The 23,514-nt window shown below is 43.7% G+C and overlaps 1 protein-coding gene across 1 annotated transcript in view; it reads right to left on the bottom strand.

Moving 5' to 3' along the window:
* Tmem241 (transmembrane protein 241) overlaps positions 1–23,514 on the bottom strand; it is a 112,794-nt gene that overhangs the window by 73,257 nt on the left and 16,023 nt on the right. Inside the window, exons 4-8 of the mRNA XM_027404332.1 lie at positions 20,298–20,379; positions 13,294–13,371; positions 6,802–6,827; positions 3,158–3,209; positions 288–336 (exon numbers count right to left, since the gene is read on the bottom strand). Of these exons, the coding sequence (XP_027260133.1) occupies positions 288–336; positions 3,158–3,209; positions 6,802–6,827; positions 13,294–13,371; positions 20,298–20,379 (287 nt within the window). The remainder of the gene's footprint in view (positions 1–287; positions 337–3,157; positions 3,210–6,801; positions 6,828–13,293; positions 13,372–20,297; positions 20,380–23,514) is intronic.

Below are 23,514 nucleotides of genomic sequence, written 5' to 3'. Positions count from 1 at the left end.
TACCCACAATAAAGAGCTTGTCCCTAGTGGAGCAGTCCCATTATTCTTACAGAAGACCAACCAACATTACAAGTAAAACCCAAACCAAAGAGGATTTGGCACAAAAGAGAAATTACATTGGAAATATCTGAGGAAAAGTACAAAGTAGAAAAAACAATCTAGGAATGTCTAACTTTAACCTTAATATCTTAATTTTCATATTTTGTAGGGTCACCAAAAAAGTCTACATAGTAAGAGCTTAATAACAGTCCTCAATTATTTAAGTAAACACTTTTTTAAAAACTTACCTACACAAAATAAGTGAACTACAGCCCAAAAATATCCATCTGGGTCAAACTGTAACACAGGATTAAAAAGGAAAGGAAAAGCTAAATTATAGACAAACATAAATTATACCGCAGTCAGGACCAGGTGAACATAGCAAACAACTCCAGAGCAACCTTCCCAGGCCTAGAATCAGTCCATTTCCCCAAACATCTTCGTGGGTTCTCTAGTATTCCCTCTGCCCCCCCCCCATGTTCAAATGTAAATTCATGACATCCAAGGACCACTACAACTGTTGTGGTAAAGAATGGGACCTCTCTCTAGATGGAGACATGCCACTGTTTCCTCCCTGAAAAGGTAATCTGCTTGGGTGGGTCCTAGACCTGGCAGGGAACTACCCACAGAGATGCAGGACCACTTAAGGAAGGCTGGCTCACCTTAAAACATGCTAAAAAGACAAGTAGAATAATTATCCTTTTAATGAATGCTGTACTTTTACTTCCCAGAATTATCACTTCCAGCACTGTCCCTACTGCCTGCAATGGGGCTCAGCTGTATCCCCCTTTCTAACTCAGCAAGATGCTGTGGTGGTTTGAACGTAACTGGCCCCCATAATCTCATAGGAGTGGCATTATTAGGAAGTGTGACTTTGTTGAAGTGGTGTTGCCTTGTTGGAGAAAGTGTGTTATGTGGGGTTGGGCTTTGAGGTGTCCTATGCTCAAGCTACTCCCGGTGTTGGAGACCATTTCCTGTTGCCTGTTGTAGGACTCTGCTACAGCTATGGCACCATGTCTGCCTGCATGCTGCCATGTCCCACCATGATGATAATAGACTGAACCTCTGAACTGTAACCCAGTCACCCCAGTTAAATTTTTTCCTTTATAAGAGTTACTGCGGTCATGGTATCTCTTCAGATGCATTTTTTTTCTTTTTTTCTCTTTCTTCTAGAAGCTGTCCAGAAACTACAAATGCTTTTTCTGACACTTTGGGTTTCTTAATTCTTTCTTTAATGCTAGGCTCCTCCTCAGCCATGGCAGCTGTCTGCCGCCCTGTGGATGACCTCCACACCAGCTGCTTAACTTACAAAGCATCCCCACCCCTTCTCTCCAGCATTCTATTCAGCTGCTGGGATGTACAGCTTGCTCGTTTGTGGTGATGTTCTTTTCAACTCTAATAAAATTGTTCTCCAGTTTCTGTTTGAGTCCACTCTTAGTTGTTTTTTATTAATAAGCCTAAGAACCCCCAAAAGAAACCCTTATTTCCTATGTATCATCTGGTGATGGCCAAGAAACTCCCCAAAACTCCAGTGACATGACAAGAACATCGTCAGTTAAATCTACAGCCTCCCAACCCAAAGAACAAGGACATCATGCATTTTCCCAAGCATGAATGCTTCCCCTTCAACTCAGCCAAGGGGACTGAGTTGTACTTATTTACTAATTTACCTGGCAATGCTGGGGAAAAGAACCCAGGGCATTCCACATGGTAGGCAAGCAGTCTCTCACTGCCCCACTTCAACACCAATTCCTTCCTATTCTGTTACTCTGTTGTTCTGTTGTCTTATGGAAGACTGAACATCATCAAACACTTCATGGTTTCCTTATTCTCTGTTTCTCTCTCTCTGCAGGAGGACACATACTACAGTCTAACATATAGGTAAACCCCAGAATAGCTATTCCTTACCCCGAGTCACCCTGCTGTCTCTCCTGTTAACCACCCTGCTCTTCTGTATTTAAGTCTGGTCAGGAGAGGCCTGCTCCAGTGTCACAAAGCTCCGGATAAAATTCTAAAATACACACTTATTAGCTGATGTGGACCACACTAACTCTTCAATTATAAAACAGAGATTTAAAAAATTCCTACCCTTTCAAAACTGTTGAGATTTTGTTTTCTTTTTGTGTGTGCATGGGTATATGTGCAGACACACAAGTCTATAGTTGCACATAGGAAGCCAGAGATGGACAGCAGGTGCATTCCTCCATTGGTTCCCAAACTTGTTTTTGTTTTGTTTTGTATGTGGGTACTTATGCCTGCACCTATATGTGGAAGCTGAACTTATTTTGAAACAGGGTCTTGAATTAAACCTGAAGTTCATTGACTAGAAGCCCCTAGGATTCTCCCTGCACTGGGATTATGCCCAGTTTTTTAAACAAACAAACTTGGGCACTGGAAATCCAAACTCTGGCCAAGTACTTACCTAGTGAGCCATCTCCCTAGCCTTTGTTATGAACTCTAAAGTAAGCACATAAATCATTGGCTCAGAGCCCACCATAAGGCAAGCCCCCTAGCTGTGAGCTACTGTTAGGGCCCTTGAGCCTCTTAGGTGCTTTCCAGCCTCAGTGTCTCCCTGGCAGATGCCTGGCCTCCCCTCCCAGTGTTATATTGATCTGTTGCCTAAGCCCATTCCCTCCCCCTCGCTCTACATGGCCTTCAATATCTCCTGGAACAGACTAGTGTCTATATTCTTGCATCCCAGCTCAGTGCCTGACACTTGGTAGAATCTTGAGAATGCCAGGGGAGAAAGGAAAAAACTAGCAACGAGATGATGATTAGGTCCCCTAAGTCCTCATGAGATGAACAGCCTGGGCACAGGGTGCCAGTGGAAAGCACACTGCAGAAGAAGTCACCTTAAGGATGAGAAGGAAAATCAGCTATGATTGAGCATCCAAAGCTGGAGTGACTCAGGTGTGGGACCATAGGTTCCTGAGGCAGGTCAGACTGAACGCCTCCAGGAGCCACTATTTAAGGCCTGGAGAAATGATAGGCTGGGCCACAAGGCAGCCAGCCTGATAGCTTTTGGACATCTTTCCTAGACCAGGCTATCATGATTCTACAAGGAAGGCATAGAAACAAGAGTCTTTGACAGTACCATGAGTTCACTGGACATACATACCTGTGCATCCTGAAAGGGAAGGCACCCTGCAGCAGCCACAAGGAAGAGGGCACTGTAAACAGGCAGACGAGAGAGGCAACTTCAGCTTTCAACATCAAAGCATGTCTCAGACAGTGCGGCACACGCACGCGCACACACACACACACACACACACACACTGGAATCTGCAAGTGTCCAAGAGACTCTACGACCACCCCTGCCCTGACCATCTTTCGAGTCTCACTACCTACACCTCAGTCATGTGTGCTGCTGATAGTCAGGCATTTCCGTCTCTGTGGCTCAGCTAGCTTGTTCCTAAGCCCAGTATTTACTGAGTACCTAAAAACTAGAGTTGGCTCACCCCAAAAGTATTCCTGGTCACAATCAATCCCCCCAGGTATGAAAGAGCCAAACTAGGAGATCAGATGACAACCATGTCACTCACTAAGTGAATGCAGCATGGAAAATGCATTCCGTCCTTGTCCATCACCACCTTGTCTAAACAATTGATCTCATCTACAACAGGGCGTATCCGCCATGTGCTTCTTGATAAGATGCACTCAGGACACTGTACCAAGCCTGTGGTAGCTCTTTCTTATGTGCTTTGAATTGAGTCATGAGGAAATAACACAATAAACCCAAACATAGGCACAGTCCACAAGCAATGGGCCTGAGCCTTCACAAATGTGGAGACCAGGCTGGCTAAAAAGGTAAAGACACTTATCACCAAGCCTGATGACCTGAGTTTAATTCCTGGGCCACACATGGTAGAAGGAAAGAAGTAAACCCAGTAAGTTGTCCTTTGATCTCCAAACATCACATAAGATGTGGCACAGGTACATGAGCACACACACACACACACACACACACACACACACACTAAATAATTATAGTTTTAAAAACTTTTAATGGGACGGCAAATAAAAAAAAGAGATACAGAGAAGAGTTGAAAAATTGACCAAGATTAAAGGATATGCATGACACATGCCATTCTGGAGGGAAAACTGTTATAACAGATAAAATGGTAATTTAAACATGGACTCAGTGTCAGATGAGAGCATCTTATCGATGCCAGTCTTTTAATGTAACCAGTTATGGCAAGGATGGCTGACATTAGGAGACATACAGAGTATTTAAGAACAGGGTTATGGTCTTTGCAACTTATTCTCAAGTGGATTAGAAAAACATGAGTAATGAAATATATATTCTTACACACACTGCTATATTTATATACATGGGCATATATATATGAGAAGGTAGAAAGACACAGAACAAATACAAAAAAGATAGAAATGGGTAAATGTAGGAATCACTGTAAGATTCTTGCTTAATCTTTTTTAAAAATACTTTTTAAAAATGATTTGTTTTTATTTTATGTACACTGGTGTTTTGCCTGCATGCATGTCTGTATGAGGGTGTTGGATTCCCTGGAACTAGAGTTACAGACAGTTGTGAGCTGCTATGTAAATGCTGGGAATTGAACCAAGTGCTCTTAACCTCTGAGCCACCTCTTCAGCGCCTCTTATTTAATCTTTATTTCCCAGGAAAGAAGCTTTTTAAGAAAAACCTCCTATAATCCTGAAATACAGGTGAAATGCTACAGTGCTGGGATTTGTATCAAGGTTGTCCAGAAGTGAGGCAGTGGGTGGCTCTGTAAGTTGAGAATCATTGAAGCTAGGAAACAGATACAACGGTTCCATTATATTATTCTGTCTAGTGTCTAGTAAATACTATTTTTAAAAGATTTATTTATTTATTTATCATGGATACAGTGCATGCCAGAAGAGGGCACCAGATCACATTACAGATGGTTGTGAGCCACCATGTGGTTGCTGGGAATTGAACTCAGAACCTCTGGAAGAACAGTCAGTGCTCTTAACCCCTGAGCCATCTCTCCAGCCCTAGTAAATAATATTTTTAAAAATTCCCTTACAAAAGCCCATCACAGCTGGGCAGTGGTGGTACATGCCCTGAATCCCAGCACTCAGGAGGCAGAAGCAGAGGCAGGCAGATCTCCCAAATTGGAGGCCTTACCAAATGCCCTAATTCTAGCACTCAGGAGACAGAGGCAGGTGGATCTACAAAGTGAGTTCCAGGACAGCCAGGGATGTCTCAAAAAACAAACAAACAAAAACACAACAACAAAACCCACAGCTAATCAGAGGTACTTTCAGAGCTCACCTCGCTGCATGTTTTGTCCAACAATTCCCTCCAAAGTGCACACACCACAAGCCAGCCAATAGAGTCCTAATATCTTTTCACAGCAGCTAGTCTCCTTCTAAACAGAAGGAGGGGTTCTAAGGTTTTGTTTACATTTTTTTTTCTTTCAAGCACTAAAGGCCAAAGAAGAAGAGGGAGATTGAATGGGATGAAAGCACAGAAATACATTCAACAACAGCAACTGAACCCCACCTTATCAAAGCAACTCCATTGGTGTCCTGCCTTCAGCACAGGGCTTCTTAGTCATTGCTGAGGGAAGGGCAGTCCAAGCCACAGAACACTGTTAGAACAAGGACATGGAAGTACAGGGACTTGGGACATACTCTGCTGAGGACCTAGGCATGGCATTTTTAAACCCATTTATGATCATAGCTCTGGACCACAATTCAGACCCTGGGACGCACTTGTACCATCATGGAAAAATCATAAAGACCCAATGTGCCAGTTAGTTTAATGTCAACTTTATCTGAAAGGAGGGAACCTCAGTTGAGAAATGTCTCCATAGGATCCAGCTGTAAGACCTTTTTTTTTTTTTTCTCCCTGAGACAGGGTTTCTCTGTATAACAGCCCTGGCTATCCTGGAACTCACTTTGTAGATCCACCTGCCTCTGTCTCCTGAGTGCTAGAATTAAGGCATTTGGTAAGCATTTTCTTAATTAGTGATTGATGAGAAAAGGGCACAGCCCATTATGGGTGCTGCTGTCCTTGGGCTGGTGATCCTGGATTCTATAAGAAAGCAGGCTGAGCAAGCCATGGGAAGCAAACCAGTAAGCAGCACTCCTCCTGGCCTCTGCCTCAGCTCCTGCCTCCAGGTTCCCGCCCTGCTTAAGTTCCTATCCTGACTTCCTTTGGATGAACTGTGATATGGACGAGTAAGCTGAATAAACCATCTCCTCCCAACTTGCTTTCTGGTTACATGGTGTCTCATTGCAGCAACAGAAACCCAACTTAGACAATCAATGAAGCAAATGATTTTAAATGTAAGTGTTTGCACACGCACACAGATTTGTGAAGGGTACACATGCATGTACAGGCTAGAGGTCATCCTCAGGAATGACCCACTTTGTTGTTTTCATTTGATTCTCTGTCACTTACTGCACAATTAGGGAAGTTTCTTTTACTCAGTGTAGAAATGTAATATGGGTTAGTTTTTCCTCTCAGAAGAAAATATCGCACCCTTTAATACCAGAACTTGGGAGGCAAAGGAAGGTGAATCTCTGTGAGTTTGAAGCAGCCTGGTCTACATATTGAGTTCCAGGACATCCAGGACTACCCAAAGAAACCCTGTCTCCAAAAAAGAAAATATTGCAAAGAGAGGAGAATAACTTTAAAAATAAGAAGCAAAGCACAAATACATGACTGTTCATAATAAATTCCTCCTTCAACAGTTTACCAGCTGAGTTAAAATCAGGACAAGCCTTACATCCTCGGGTGCTTTAACTTACCTGCAGATCTTTGTGGGCGATGTTTTCTGTATGAAAGTGAAAAATATAATTAGCCTTTAAAAACTCTTTAGTTCCCTTGAACAAAAACATTTAGATTAAAAAGCAAATACATTATTAAGTCAATTTTTAGGGGGCTTAAGAGCTCACTGTCAAGGGCTGGAGAGACAACTTAGCAGTTAAGAGCTCTGGCTGCTCTTCCAAAGGTCCTGAATTCAATTCCTAGCACCTACATGGTGGCTCATAACTATAACTATAGTCCCATGGGATCTGATGCCCTTTTCTGGGGTGCATGCATGCAAACAAAACTGCCACATACATAAAATACATAAGCACATAAGTCTTCTTTTCTTTCAACGAGAGCTTGCTGCCAACATGCTTCCTGCTGCTTCCTACTGCTTGGACCAAAGAATGACTTGGGCTGAAGTCTTTGGGTAGTCCTCTGTCAAGCTCTCTGTCCACAGGTTCAGTGTTTGCTTATGAACAACAAGATGATAGCGGCGGTGCCAATTTTTAAATCTTACACACCAATCCAAGGACATGGAGAGAAATCAATGTGATTTATACAGGAAAAGGAACTAACCTCTATTTACTGATTTTTTTAAAAAAATATTTATTATTAAAGTGTATGTGTATCTGTATGACTTTACATGTACCACATACATTCAGATACCCATAGAGGCCAGAAGAGGGCATCAGATCTCCTAGAACTGGAGTTACTCAGTGTGAGTTTTGGGACCAGAACCCAGGTTTCTGCAAAAGTAGCAAGTGGTCCACACTTCTAAGTCACACCTCCCATCCCATCCCTTATTTAATGATTTGGGGAAGGGGATTGGTCTTGCTATGTTTCCCAGACTGCCCTTGAACTCCTAAACTCAAATGATCCTCCTGCCTCAGCCTCCTGTGTAGCTGTTACAGGCATGTATCATTACACACAGCTACACCTGTGTCTCCCTAAATACCCCTTCATTCATGCAGCTCTGACTCTTAGCAATGTTACACACCCTCTGGTCTATAAAAAATAAACAGAAATGGGGATGAGACATTTTATCTCATCTGTGGAGAGAAGGAAAAAATAGCAGGTTGGGAGACTATAAACCTGGCATTTAAAATGCCTTGAAATGAAGAACTTCTAACCTGGACTCTTAGTCTTTTTAGCAGATTAAGTAAATTAACCTTGGGCACAGAAGAATGGAGTTTTAGCAGAGTCACACAGATTTTTGTTTGACAGGAAGAATGACAGCTTAATTCTGGATATTTCAGCACCATTTTACTATCTGGGATAAACTATAATTTCTGACACCTACCTATTCAGACAGTGTTTTGCTTAGAAGGGCTGAAGCCAGGCACAGAGACATGAACCTGTCACCCCAGCACTCCAGAGCCACAGCAGGAGAATAATGAGTTCAAGGCCAATGGGACTACTGAGTAAGTTCCAAGCGAGCCAGTTCCAGGGCATTCTGACACCGGTCTGCTCTCCAGGATGTCTTAAGTTTTCATGTGTTAGTAAATAATCAAGCTACTGTTCTTTTAGTAAGCAGCTTCTATTTGAGTACAAAGCTATGACTTGTATCTTTGGGATTTTCTGAACATGGGAAGCAGGGCAAGCATGGCTGTACTGCCCCCTAGTGGGTAGAGTGCCTGGCTCATAAGACCTGCATCTTCGACCCGGTTATTGTAAAATATGCTGTCTTTCAAACTATATTAGAAGCTCAATATAGAGGAAACCTCACAAGTCTGGCTAAAAGCAAGCATGGGGGGCAGAGGTTGTGGGGCCATCTACCTTTGCTATGAATAACATGTCTACCCAGCAACCACTGCAGGGCTTGAAACTGAACAATGCTGCTACCCAGTCCCTAAGAGTTCAGCCTCCCAGATGGGCAGTCTTTCTTAATTAATATTTTCACCATATCTATTCTGGGGTTTTTTGTGTTTTTGTTTGTTTGTTTGTTTGTTTGTTTGTTTTGGTACAGGGCTCATGTATCCCAGCAGGCCTTGAATTCACTCACCTTCCAGCTCTGGGATTCAGGAGGGCACCACCACTCTCCCCTATTTTGTTTTCATGAGACATACTCTGCATCTCAGGCTGGCTTAGAACTCACCGTGTAGCTCAAGCTGGCCTTGAACTCAAAATAATCCCCCTGCCTCAGCCCCCTGAGGACTGGGATTACAGGTGTAAGTTAGCATGCCCAGATATTTTTTTAAACTTCAAACCCTTTCAGACGGACTAAAGAAGCCGAGGGGCAGAGTGAGAACACAATGCGCGCTCATTGCATAGCTCCATTCCCCTGGGACTCCATGCACAACTGGGACATTGCTGTAAAGCATTCTCATTTTCAAGGGTTTGCTCCAGAATAAGCAGTCCCAATAATATCTCACAGTCTGGGGTTGCAACTCCAGAAATATGCAAAGTCATATTTCTGGCTGAGAGTGGTAGCACAGGCCTGTAACCCCAGCCCTGGGGAGACAGACAGGAGGTCTGTAAGGTCAAGGCTAGTCAGAACTACACAGTGAGAAAGAACCCATTTAAAAGGGGAAGCAGTCACAATAAGGGCTAAAATCACTCTGGATTATCTAATTTCCTGCAAGCACCACTTAGTGTGTACTGGGCTTTACCTGTATTGTCTGGTATAATTATGGGAAGAGGTTGTCCAAGGTCTTGGGGTTTGGGCTCAGCATTCTGGTTCCACACCTGACCCTTTAATGCCACACCTTGCCTGCCAGTACTTCACTGATAGCCCCTTTGACCTTAAGCCACCACCCTCCAGTTGCTTCCTCTGCGGATCTGAAGCATATCTTCTCCTCTTGTCCAACTAAAAACCCCCACCCATCCCATGGACCTCAACTCAAATCTAGCCCTTAGAGAGACTTCCCTGTGGTCACTGGCCCCCTGCACCCAGCTGCAACCCACATATGATCCAATGGGCATCATGGCCTACATGTTAACACCAAGCTCTGTAAGGGTCATAAGTACACTTTCCTCATCTCAACTTTAGGCCTGGCAGAATGTTTGCTATTTAGTATAAACAACACACATGGAAAACCAAACCACCAGTGACAGTATTCTACGCATACCAGGCAGTGAGGATAATCCCACAGCCACCATTATCTTACAGCCAGGCTCCTCATGAGCTGGGGAGGAGGGGCACAGCAGAGAAAGAACACACAGAACTAACTGTGGATGATGAAAAACTGGCTTGCAGATTCTACATTACGTTAACCCTCATAATTTGGGAATGATATCATGAGGGAGTCAATTTTACTCTCTAGAATTTACAAATTTACACATAATGGTAAATGCAATTTATATATCGTGATAAAGCCAGACCTTCTCATAACTTTTGACATTTGTTATTAGTGGGGGTGTGCATCAGCAGGTCTGAGGACAACTTATGGCAGTCAGTCCTCTTCTTCCACCACGTGGGTTCTTGGTTATACAGCTCGGAGGCAAGCCCCTTACCCAGCGAGCCACCTCACTAGCCCTTACTGTGACATCTGACAGAGCCTGAGGAAGGGAACAACTGTGTTCTTCATGGGAATACATCCTTTCAGGTTCTCAGATGTAGGTCTCAGACGCAAGTTACAGTAAGGACATATCCCACATCAAGGAGGTGGCACGGGTGGAATTTCAGGTCCCAGGCCAGCCTGGGCTACAGACTGAGCCTTGTCTCAAGGGTACCAGGTGTGTCGGTACAGACCTGGAGTCCCGGAACTGTGGAGGCAGGAGCACAAGGATCAGGAGTTCAAGGTCAGGTGCTTAGGAGGCAGAGGCAGGAAGATCTCTGTGGTCCAAGCCCAGCATTAGTCTACCTACATACTGAGTTCCAGACTAGTCAGAGCTACAAAGTAGGCCCTGACTAAAAAAAAAAAATCAACACAACACAATCAGAAACCCAGAAATCTTCATCTCAGGGAAGATTTTAATGACAAACTGGAAAAAAAAAAAAAAAAAAAAACACCTACAAGTGAGCAAACAGGAACTGGCCCACACATGTTTCGTCCAACATGGAACAGCAACAGCAGTGAGATGTCTTGAGACTTGTCAAATGAAAAGGCTGTGTGTGTCAGTACATTATATATATGCAAATAAAACTTCTGTTTCAAAATAGAAGCAGGTTCTTCTGGAGTTTTTTTTTTTTTCTTTGCATTTTCTAAAGCTACTTATATCTCACTGCACTTACTGTGGAAAGGTTGTTTGGGCTTTGTTTGAGACAGGGTCTCATATATCCCTATATAGCCAAGCATAACCTTGAACTTCTGATCCACTTGACAAGTGCTGGGATTATAATAAACACAAGCCATCATACCCAGGGCTTCACACAAGCTCAGTAAGGACATTACCAGCTGAGCTATGTCCCCAGCCAGAGGGTTTTTTAAATGACTGAAATTTTCACCCACTTGCTTGCTTCCCAGTTTACTCTGACAAGAAGTGGTGTTAGCTAGGAGTAGTCACACACACCTAAGGGTTTCAAGGCCATCCTCAGCTCCATGCTGAGTTAGAGATTTGAAGTAGCCTGGGCAAAGAAAGAGATGGTTTGTTGGTTTGTGTGACTAATGAAATAGAGTTGAAGACTCTAAATATTTTGTGTTCACTAGCTACTGTCACTAATCATTTCAGCCAGAAGCCTGATCCTAATTTGCAAGTAAAGAAGGGTCTCCTGGAGGACAGAGAAATCCTGGGGTTACTCTCTCACTTAACCCCATTCTTACCCTGCCCTTATCTGTAGAATTTGTCTAACCAACTGGGAAGCAGAGTTCTGGGGAATTGCAGGTCCTCATCTCTAAACTTGTGGCTAAAAATGTAGGTGGTGTGAGTCAGGCTCCCCAAAAGCTGAACAGCTGAATTTGAATCTCAGAGAAGAAAGTGACTAACCAGAAGCCCTGGGGCTTACTCCTGGGTTATAAGGAAGTTCCTCCTGTGGCTCTGATTTGGGGGAAGGGCAGTCAAAGGAAGCCAGCTAGGGATGATAGGGACACTGACTGTGACAAGGTCACCTCTCTCTCTCTCTCTCTCTCTCTCTCTCTCTCTCTCTCTCTCTCTCTCTCTCTCTGTCTCGTCTCAAGTAGCCAGCCAGCTAGCTTCTCTGCAGTTCAGAAGTTCAATCAAAATATGATAGAAAACCAAATGAACAGATATCAGAAAAAAACTCTTGAGAGAGGGACCAGATTAAAGCCACCACTGTTATCGCAAATAATCACAGGATACCTACTATGTGCCAACAAGGGCAGGAAGCACTTAACCCTTGCTATTGTGTCCTCCCTAAGATCCATGAGTTGAGTATCATTAGTGTGGCCTTTCAAAGACGGAAGCCCCAAAAGTGATGGCCCTAAATCCTATTTCAGGGTTACTGTAGAACAGGCAAAAAAATAAAATAAAAAAAAAAAACCTAGGGTGCTGAGAGAATTAGATCCTCGAAGAGGAAGCTGAAAACTTCCAGATGTCAACATTTCAGCAAACAATCCTCAAACTGCCACTATTTGGTTATAAAATGAACCAGCAGGCAGGGGAGATGGCTCAGCAGACAGACACTCGTGGGATTGCTCCTTCATTCTTCTTCCTGGTTCTCCCACCTTGTCCTCTGTTGTTCTAGCTGCCCAGTGTTTCTCCCTTCATTACCACTCACTTACCTTTCTTGTGGTCCCATATCTCTTTGTTTGAGAAGATGCTCCCCAAGGTTGTCCCTAAATGTAGCTCCACTTGCTCAAAGTCTTGGGTGATTTTCTAGTTCTTTAGTGATTGTGTCAGACAGGGTAAGCACTGGAAAAAAAAGCCAGTCTCCCCAGAGTGCACAAAGGGCCAGTACCCTGTATGAATCTCAGCTGTATGCTCCCTTGTGCTGTTGAGACTAGCTACAAGTGGGAATGCTTTCCCACAGCAAATTCCTCTTTGTTTGCTGAGGGTCTGGTTCTTCCCTGGCCTGGAGTCCAGTTGCATTTCCCATCATCAAGTAAGCCTGAACCAGTGACCACTGCCAGGCAGTCTTGACTGGAACTGGTGGGAGAAAAGGACATCCACTTGGACTGTGTGCTGGCTGATTTTATGTCAACTTAACCCAAGCTAGTCATCTGAAAAGAGGGACCTCAATTGAGAAAAGGCCTCCAAAAGATCCAGCTGCAAGCGAGCCCATAGGGCATTTTCCTAATTAGTGATTGATGGGGGAGGGTCCAGTCCACTGTGGGTGGAGCCATCCCTGGACTGGAGGTCCCGGGTTCTATAAGAAAGCAGGCTGGGCAAGCCAGGGAGGCAAGCCAGTGGGCAGTTCCCCTGCGTGGTTTCTGCATCAGCTTCTGCCTCCAGATTCCTACCCCTCACTACTTTTGAGATGAAGTGTTGAATGTAATGTGAGTGAAATAAACCCTTTCTTCCTCAAGCTGTTTTTGGTGTTTCATCTAAGCCATAGTAATCCTATCCAGGACAGGCCATTGACTTTGAAAAGCAGATCTTTGACACTTAAAGGAAGAGCTGTGAAACTAGCATTTTGCTTGATCATTTACCTCTTTCCTGACACACTTCTGGTACCCGCAGATGAGAACTTCAGCTACATTATGCAAAATGAAAAACACAGGAACAGCCTGAAAGCAAACAGAATAACAAGCATGAAAACACCTTCTCCCATCTTTCAGCTACTTGACTTTTGTCTAAAAATAGGATGTGTGGGAGCATGCAGCATTCAGTCTCTCCAGCAAAGACTCTTTTGCTGAAGTGTTCTTCATTTTTCCTCCAGGGTTTACTTACTCTGAGTTCTTTCTCCATGTGAGTGTTTGTGTGCCATGTGCATGCAATGCCAATGGAGGCCAGAAGAGGGCATCAGATTAACTGGAACTGGAGTTAGAGATAGTGGAAGCCATAGTGTGGGTGCTAAGAACTGAACCTGGGTCCTGCAAGAGCAGCAAGTGCTCTTAACCATTGAGCTGTCTCTCTAGCCCTTGAAATGTTCATTTGGGTGGGTGTATGTCCAGGCCCCTCTCCCACAGTCTTAAGCACCAGTGCACTCATAAGCAGCAACTCCTAAGTGCTGGGATTACAACCATGCAACTCCACACCCAGTGCACTCATAACCAGCAACTCTTTACTTTGCATTTTTTCTTAAGCATTTTCCAAAGTCTATATGCAGATGATGTTAATGTTAAGACATCAGCTGCTTTATTGATCTTTCCTTGGTCTCTGACTGCAAAAGCCTCACTCTAAACTATGAGACATTGGTTCAAGGGGCTTCCTGGGGACTGGTTCTTTGGGAACACCTGCTGTATTCATTATTTCCCCATTACTGTGACCAAACACCTGACTAAAACGGCAAGGGTCTATTCTGGCTCACAGTTTGATGGGATCCCACCCAGCATGACTGACAGGGAAGAAAGGCATGTGGCACCATAAGCATGATGCAGATGGTCATACTACCTCTGTAGTCAGTGTCTTAGTTACTGTTCTATTGCCATGATAAGACACCATGACCACAGCAACTTATAAAGAGGGCTTGCTTACAGTTTCAGAGGGTTAGAGTCATGACCACCATGGCAGGGAGCCTGGCAGCAGGCAGGCAGGCATGGTGCTGGAGCAGCAGCTGAAAGCTCACATATTCAGGCAACAACCATGAGGCAGAGAGAGCTGACTGGGAATGGCATGGGCTTTTGAAACCCCAAAGGCCACCCACCCCAGTAACACACTTCCTCTAGCTAGGTCACATCTCTTAGTCCTTCCCAAACAGTTCCACCAGCTGGAGACTAATCATTCAAATATGTGAGCCTATAGGGACCATTCTCATTCAGACCAGTCAAGAAAGTGGAGCCAGCTTACTAACCCTCTAAGGCCCACCCCCACTTCCTAAAGGTTCTAGGGCCTTCAAATACAGAAAATTTTCCACAGAAAACCCTGGTCCTGCCCACAGGCATGGCCTTCGGTCAATCTACACAGGTATGCATGACCCTCAGTCAAGTACAGCCCATGGATTAGCTTCTTTTTTATTAGTATTATTACATTTTAGTTATTTCCGTGTATGTAGGGAGTAGTTGAGTGTGGACACATGGGATACATGTAGAGATCAAGGGACAACCTAGAGGAGTCAATTCTCTCCACCAAGTGGGTCCCAGGGATTGAACTCAGGTCCTCAGGCTTATCAACAGGCATGTTTACCTGCTGAGTCACGTCACTAGCTGCCTGAGTTAGCTTCTTAATTTCTGTAAAACAATGGCAGTCCTGTTTCTTTCTTTGGGTGATTTTTTTAAATATGCAGATATATCCTTAATGTATTATACAAAATAACTGCACTCAGGCAAGCCCTCTTTGCAGAAAGCAACCTTGAGATGCTTGTTTTTTAAGACTGCATCTTACACTATAGCCTAGGCTAGCTTGCAATTCACTATGTAATTTACTAAAGCCCAGAATGGCTTTAAATTCTTGGCAATCCTCCTGCCTCGGCCTCCTGGATGCTAGAATTTACAGGTATGAGCCAGTATACCTGGCAATTTTTAGGTTTTTTTTTTTTCATGGATACCACACTGTTTTCCACATCAGCCATACTATTTATTTCCAGTTTCTGACAGGACTGCGGAAGCATCCAGATTTCACCACGTCCTTACCAGCACCTGTGGTTTGATCACAGTCATCCTGATGGAAATGAAGGAGTGTTACCAGGAGTTAATATCTGCATTTTCCTGTTTACAAATTATACTTAACATTTATGGATGTTTTCCCTACCTATATATCTGTGGACAAGTGTGTACCTGGTGCCTGCAGAGAACAAGTGTCTATGGAGTGTTCATCCACACATGGGACCTCTCTCTCATCTCTGCACAAAACTCAGGGACCATCACTGAAGAAGGAGCCAGAGGCCAGTGAAGACTGGATCAAAGGGTATCTTCTGGATATGACAGGACCACTGCACTCATGACCCCACAGCAGCTGCGGCTGACAACACAAGATAAGACACCCAACCCTGCAGCACAGAGTGCCTCACCCGTAGCTGAGGCACTATCAATAGCAGATAGCTTCTAGTAGGATATGGACTCTGGGGGACCAACCACAGCCTCATGAATAGCCAACACCCATGAGCACATGAGCAGCACACACTGAATGACTTGGCAGGTCATTTTTTTTTTTTAATTTCACATGTGTAGATGTTTTACCTACATGTATGTCTATGTACCATCTGTGTGTCTAGTGCCTGAGGTCAGAAGAGGGCATCAGATTTCCCAAGAAGAAGAGTTATAGATAGCTATGAGCCATCCATCACATGGATGCAGGAAATCAAACCTATGAGCTCTGGAAGAGCAGCCAATATGCTTAACAACTGAGCTAACTCTCCAACCCCTTGGTGAATTAAAAAAAAAAAAAGGAAAATTAAATTTAAAAAGACATGAATCTGGAGGGGCTTAGAGTTTGGGTCTAGGAGGATTCAGAGGAATAGAGTAAATATGGCCAAAATATCTTGTATACATTTATGAAAATCTTAAGAATAAAATTACTATTTTTTTTAAAGAAAGAACTGGGTATATAGCTTAGAGGTAGAGTACTTGCTTAGCACATGCCAAGTCCTGGGTTCATCATTGGTACCAAAGAAAGAAGGGTGGGAAAGAGGAAAAGTGAAGAAGGAAGAGGCATGAGGGCCATCTCTAATGGAAACATGCTGGGGCAGTCTTCATTCTAGATGACACATGTTTTACCTTTGTGGATACAAACTCCTTTATGTGGAGACAAACAATGAAAGGGGACCACAGATGCCATTCTGCTCAATAAGTAACTTGCTCACTATGGTTTAATTAACCATGTTTTTCTCCAGTGGTATTTCCACCTCCTGTCCACTTATGACATGGCTGAGTGACAACTATGCTTACAGAAGCCAGAAACCTCGACAAACAATTAGAAGGACCAAGTTCAAAGATTTGGGCAAAACACAAAAACCAACCCAGAGGCCAGGTGTGATACATGCCTGTACTTGCAGCACTCTGGAGATAGAGACCGTCAATCCTCCACCACACAGTGGAGTTCCATGCCAGCCCAGGCTACATGACACCTTGCCACCAAAAAGGGAAAAGGAAGGAGGGAATGGGGAAGAAAAGAGAGAAAGGAGGAAAAGAGGAAGGAGAAAGGAAGGAAAGAGAGATAGAAACCAATCCAGTCCTATTTAGTAGTCTCTGCATTTGTGGTCGCTCTAGCTGTTCACCCTAGCCTTACCTCCTCAGGAAAATATTCAGCATGCTCTAACCAGGCAGCCAACACCAGCCACTATTTACAGAGAAATCTAAAGTAAACATCTGTCCTTATCCCTTGGCACTCAGGCTTTGAGGCAATTCTGTCTTGCTGAGACTTTGGCCAGGAATTACAATGACAGTAATAATTGCCCATCAGAGTTGCACTGCCCAAAGACTGCTTTCAGGGCATGAGAGCCACCATCACTGTGACCTCATCCACTGTAAAAAAGCTGACATGCAGGCCTGAATCATCTCGTGCAAAAAAAGACAGTAAGTCCAACATAAATCCATATATCATCAAGCTCGGCAACAGGAATGCCTGACACATCTCCACAATGCACACTCACAGCAGTTGTTCCTCTGGGAACATGTGTCTCTCTTTGGCCCACACCCCTTTAATTTCCTCAGGGTCAGAAACCATGTCGTCTGTGTCTTTAAGAACTCAGTGGTCTCAAATGCCTACCTGCTGAATAACTATAAAATAATCCTCCCACGGTCTGGAGTGTAGCTGGGTTGGTGGAGTGCTTGCCTAGTACTACACTAAAATGTGAGTCAATGATCTGCTCCCCCAAGACCTGCTGTGAACCAAAAGTCAACTCAACTCCACAATTTGCTTAGGGCTAAAGAACCCCTGTATCAATCCCAGAACAGCATAAGCCAGCCAAGCCAGCACATGTCTGTCATCCCAGACTCAGGAGGAGTTGGCAGGAGAATTACAAGTTCAAAGTCATCCTCAGCTACACAGTTTTAGGACAGCCAGGGACAAATGAATTCATGCCTCCAAAAAAAAAAAAAAAAGCAAAACAAAAACAAAAAACAAGTAACAATGACAACAGCGAACGTAGAAATGCTTCTAACCTCTACATGTCAATTGTAAATGTGATGTGGGAACCCACAAAAACTCCCCACAAGGCACAGAGAAGCTTGCTCTACTCCCAGGTGCTGTACATCACAGAGCTTCAAGGCTTTGTCAGATCAAGGAGGCCTTTCTGAAGCACAGCTACTCAAAGGTGTTTCTTATATCAATACACCCACGGATTTTAACTGCACTAGCCCCCAATTCTTCAAGCGAACATTAACTGACAGTTTGGCACCAGAATAGTGAGGACTGGTTTTCATCCAACACAAACTGTCTGAGTGCCTGGTGTTTATCCACCTATGAATGGCTACACCGCAATGTAAAAACAAAGAACTGAAAAGATGTTTGGTTGGATTCTGTCACTAAAAAACAATTAACAAATGTCTCCTACTCATTGTCCTCCCACTCCCAATGGGCATATGTGTATGGGGATGCTTTTTCTAGCAGATATGAATTGAGCAGCTTATCTATGCCTGTTGGACAAAGCTGTGCTCTAGGTCAGTCCTCTCAACTGACAGGTTCAGGATCTCTCATGAAATGGAAGTCAGTTGGTTCAACTAGAATGTAAATCAACTTTTTCAAAAAATTTTGTTGTGAACCACAAGATAGCTGAACTGAACAGTATATTTAGGGTTGAATTTGATATAAATCCTGTAACCAAAGAACAAGCTCAAAGACAGGCTTGCTAGAAATCATCCTTCTGAAGCATTGTTTCGGGGTGCAGAACCTCACTGCTGAGAACGGGCTGAATGGACATTTATGGGGTTTGGGGGAATTTCAGACACCTGGTATTTGAGTCCCTTCTTGCAGTAAGGTGCCTGAACATGAGAAGAGCCACGGCCTCTTCTCAGTCTAGTTCAGACAGTGCTCCATGCTTCTCTAGTAACAGTGGGTGATGGCAAAGCGAATTCATGACAGGCTAGAAAACGTGGCCTCACCCTCCCAGCTAGTCTGCAGAACAGCAATGGGCAGTGACCCCAATCTAAGTGAAGCCTGGGACTCAGATAGAGCCATTAGGAACCAGTGTCTGTGGTGATATTTTGTTTGTGCTGTAACAAATAAAGCTTGCCTGAAAATCAGAGTGCAGAGCTAAGCCACTAGTTAGCCATAGAGGCCAGGCAGTGGTGGCACACACCTTTAATCCCAGTACTTGGGAGATGGAGACAGAAGTAATATGGCTAGGCAGAGAGAGGAATATAGTGCAGGAAGAGACAGGAGGATTCCTAGAGACAGGATCAGGTATTCAGTCTGAGGATTCGTGGAAACAGAATCTTGTCCCCTTTGGTCTGAGGATTCAGTAAAGGTAAGAACTAATGGCTGGCTGCTCTGTTTCTCTGATCTTTCAGCATTTACCCCTATATCTGACCAATTAGAATTTGTGCTACAGCTCTCCTTAGGAACTATGAGGAGGTGAGACTGAGGTTAGTGACACCAGAGGGGAGGGGGTGACCCTGGAACAGATACCCTGTAGACGTGAAAGACAAAGAGACAAACTGGATTTTCTGGGTACGTCACGGCAGTCTAGCCAGACTTGAAAGTGGGTCTCTATCCTATAACTTACTTACATAAACCAGTTCACTTCCTTACTACTTAAACTAGAGTGAGCTTTCTAACAAAGTAAAACAGTTCTATGTGGCCAGGCTTCGTGACACACACTTGTAATCACAGCTACTGCTCAGTCGACCAAAGACAAAGAATTGTAAGTTAAAGCTAGAATGGGTTGCAGAGGAAGACAGTCTGTTTAAAAGGGAAACTCCAGGCTAGAGAGCTGGCTCAGTGGTTAAAAGCACTGGTTCTTCCAGTGGTTCAATTCTGGGGCAGACTTCACAACTGTTGCTATTGCTTCTCTCTTTGCCCATCTCCTCCTTGTGAGACAAGCTGACCCTGCCATATTTTCTAGTTATCTTCAATTCAACAAAAGCAGGAAAAAGAAATGCTTCATGTTATCTTAGGCCCAGGTTTGGCTATCAAGTGTGTCCCCCCAGAGAGCTCACATACTGCAGGCTTGGTCCCTGGGTAGTGATACTAATTTGGGAAAGTCTGGAAACTTTAGGTAGCAAGACCTCCAGTAGGTTGCTGGGGCAGGCCTTTGAAAGTCACGCCTGGCCCTCCACCTTCCATCTTCCCGTTTCCCAACTGCCATGGAGTGAACAGCTCAAACACATCCTCCACTGTTCAACCTTACCACAGGCCCAAAACCTAAGAGGCAAGGACTCAGTCTGGGACATTCTGAAACAATGAGACAAAGTGTATTTCCTTAAGTTGTTCCCTTGGGTATTTTGATCACAGCTCCAGTAAGCTAACCAACACCTACCTCTATTCTCTGATCTAGTTTTACTTTCAAGCTAATGTCTGCTCCCAAATGATACCAGGTGAAATAAATTAAAACACAAAGGTGACAAGGAAAAAGGGTTTGTGTTCTCACCCACCCCATACACATTCTAATACTTACCAGTCTGGACAAAGCTCTGGACCCTGCGTAGATTATACCCACGAACAGCACTGAAGCAGGAAGCCATGCCAAAACATTAGATCTGAAAAGAGGGGAGAAATTATAATGCTTTTGCTATTTCATGTTTGAAAAGATCTAGCTGGAAGGGTTGGCCCCTCAGAGGCACCAACTCCTTCCACCAAGGTTGCCTATATTTCCTTGGGGAAACCTGATAAGTGAGATGTGCTCTTTACTCACTGAGAAAGCAAAACAAGTAGATGAAGCCAGCCAGTATATAGACCTGTCGTGTGACATCTACTTAGCATTCAGGAGCAACACCAAAACTGAATGTGGATAGGTACTGCTGCAGGCTCAGGGAGAGGAAACAGCTGATTTTATTCAATGGTGGTAATTTTCAAGTATACCAATAAATTTTTTTAAGACCGTTTACATAAGAAGTTTCAAACAGCTTCATGGAATCACAACTTTGGATCAAAAAATCTAGAAAAAAAAGGTTTTAAATAAACCTTGGGACTTCAACAGGGTAGTCATATTCTGGCTTCTTCAAATGTTAATCTGGAATTCTGGAGTAACCTTAAGGTACACTTCTAAGGCTCATGTTGACCATACTAAGATCCCATTTTTTCATTAGAGTCTAGAATCTTGTTCTCCTCAAAAATAAATAAATAAGCCAGGATGTGGAGGCAGGTGGATCTATGTGAGTTTGAGACTAGCCTGGTCTACACAATGAGTTCCAGGATAGCAAGAACTACATCATGAGGTCCTATCTCAAATAAATAAATAAATAAATAAATAAATAAATAAATAAATAAATAAACAGAAGAAATGACCACATAACACATATCATAGAGGCTGCCACTTGCTTCCTCTCACTGGAGTTATAAGTGAAGCCTCTCTATTACTTGAAGGTCCCAGAGTCAGTCTCACAATGAAGAAACATAAGTGAAGACACCTAAGCAGTGGACAACATGATCACCCCAAAGCACTCAACCACTACCACTGTGTCTGGCAAACTCACAAGCAGCCTTCCCTTTTACTGTCCTAGACAGGCAGTCAATCAAAGATCAGACCTCAACCTAGCATACCAATGCCCCAGGCTCCACGATGGCCTCCAAATCTTACTGACTATATCAATTACAATGCTGACAGCAACTTATAAAGCTCTAGGACTCACTGTAAACAGTGGCCTCACACTTTAATCAGGTACTGTGTTAAATGTTTTCCATGCTCCTTTTTTTTTTTAACATATAGACTTTTGCATGTCTGCATACTGTTTGTGTAGTGCCCACAGAGGCCAGAAGAGGGCAGGAGATCTCCCAAGACTGGAGTTACAGATGGCTGTGAGCTGATATGTGGGTGCTGGGAATCTAATTGAAGTCTGGACCAGTAGCAGGTAAGCCTAACCACTGAGCAATCTTTCCAGCCCCATGCTACATTTTTTTAAAAAATTCCTCACTGTAGGGGGTAGGGAGATGGTCAGTTAGCAAGGTACATGATATGCAAACATGAGGATCTGTGTAAGATCCCCAGTACCCATGTAAAATGTGAGTGTGGTGGTATACCCCTGTACTCCCAGCACTGGGGTAACAGGATGACCTTTGGAGCTTGACAGTCAGCCTGGCTGAATCTGAGGGCTTCAGGTTCAGTGAGAGACCTGTCTCAAAAAATAAAAGGTAGACAGTGATTAAAGAAGGCACCCAATGTCAACCTCTGGCCTGTTTACACATGTGCACATGAATATACACTTGTATGCACACAAAAAAAATCCACACAACAATCTCATGATGAAAATATCTGACCTAACAGTTAATATTGTTAACCAAACACTTTTCAATTTTATGGCAAAGGGAGAGCATTCCCATATGCCCACTCTGCTTTCGACTTTCAATGCAGTACTCAATCCATTATATGACATACCATAGGAAAGTTCTCCCCTCTCACAGACACTGAAAGGTGTAGGGAGTGCAGCTTAGAATAAGCATTGGGTAAACTGGGACTGTCAATCACGTGAACCTATTTTCTTCAATGGAAGGAAATAAATGATGCCTAGTCACCTGGAACGCCAGAGTGAAAGGTGGTCAATAAACCTGGTGATGTTTTCGCTATTCTACGAGTAGGCCTCCCTAAATCCTCCAGTATCCTGAACATTGTTGAGGCTCTAATCCTGAGCTTAGTCTCTTAGTGAACAGAATGCATCCCTATGAAAGAGACCCCATGTTCTTTGTATCCTCCACCAATAGAATCTACCCTTATACCTATGACAGATCCTTCTCTAGGCACTAGCCCTGACCTCTGTTTCCCGGCAAACAGAACTCATTCTTACTGTAAAGGCCACAGGTCACAGTTCTACTATGTTTAAATGTGTAAGGGTCAGCCCCTGGAGTATACTTGGCTGTTTTACTCTTTTGGGGGCCTGCCGCCCAGCTCCCAAATAAATCACACTCAGAGGCTTATTCTTCCTGATGAATTCCTGGCCTAGCCAGCTTTTCTTAAATTATCCCATCTACTTTATGCCTCTGGGCTTATACCTTTCTCTATTTCTGTATTTCTTTCTTTACTTCTTACTCTGTCTCTGGCTGTGTGGCTGTCCCCTTCTTTTCTCGCTTCTTGTTTTCTTGCTCCTTTTTCTCTTTTTCTCCTATTTATTCTGTCTGCCAGCCCCGCCTACACTTTCTCCTGCCTTGATATTGGACATTCAGCTCTTTATTAGACCAATCAGGTGTTTTAGACAGGCAAAGTAACACAGCTTCACAGAGTTAAACAAATGTAACATAAAAGAACATAACAAATCTTTGCATCATTAAACAAATGTTCCACAGCATAAACAAATATAACACATCTTAAAATAATATTCAACACTACTGGAGGTCTTTACCCAGTACCCACAAAGATGGTACTGTCAGCCAGGCAGTGGTGGTGCTCACCTTTAATCCCAGCACTTGGGAGACAGAGGCGTCAAGGTCAGCCTGCTCTACAGAGCTAGTTTCAGGATAGCCAGGGCTACACAAAGAAACCCTGTCTTGAAAAATAAAAAAAGGCACTGTCCCAAGTTTTCATTCTTACCTCTTCCTGGTTCTCTTTCCTGCCAGTGGCAATACCGGCAAGAACTCCCAACAGAAAGGCATCCTAGTGGGTCAATACAGACAGACTTTCTCACCTGGGAAGTGAGCTGACATGAAAGAACATTGATGTCACAGCATAGACCCCACGTATACTG

The sequence above is a fragment of the Cricetulus griseus genome, chromosome 2 (assembly GCF_003668045.3).
Source record: "Cricetulus griseus strain 17A/GY chromosome 2, alternate assembly CriGri-PICRH-1.0, whole genome shotgun sequence".
NCBI classification, from domain to species: domain Eukaryota; kingdom Metazoa; phylum Chordata; class Mammalia; order Rodentia; family Cricetidae; genus Cricetulus; species Cricetulus griseus.
This window is presented reverse-complemented; position numbering and strand designations above follow the sequence as displayed.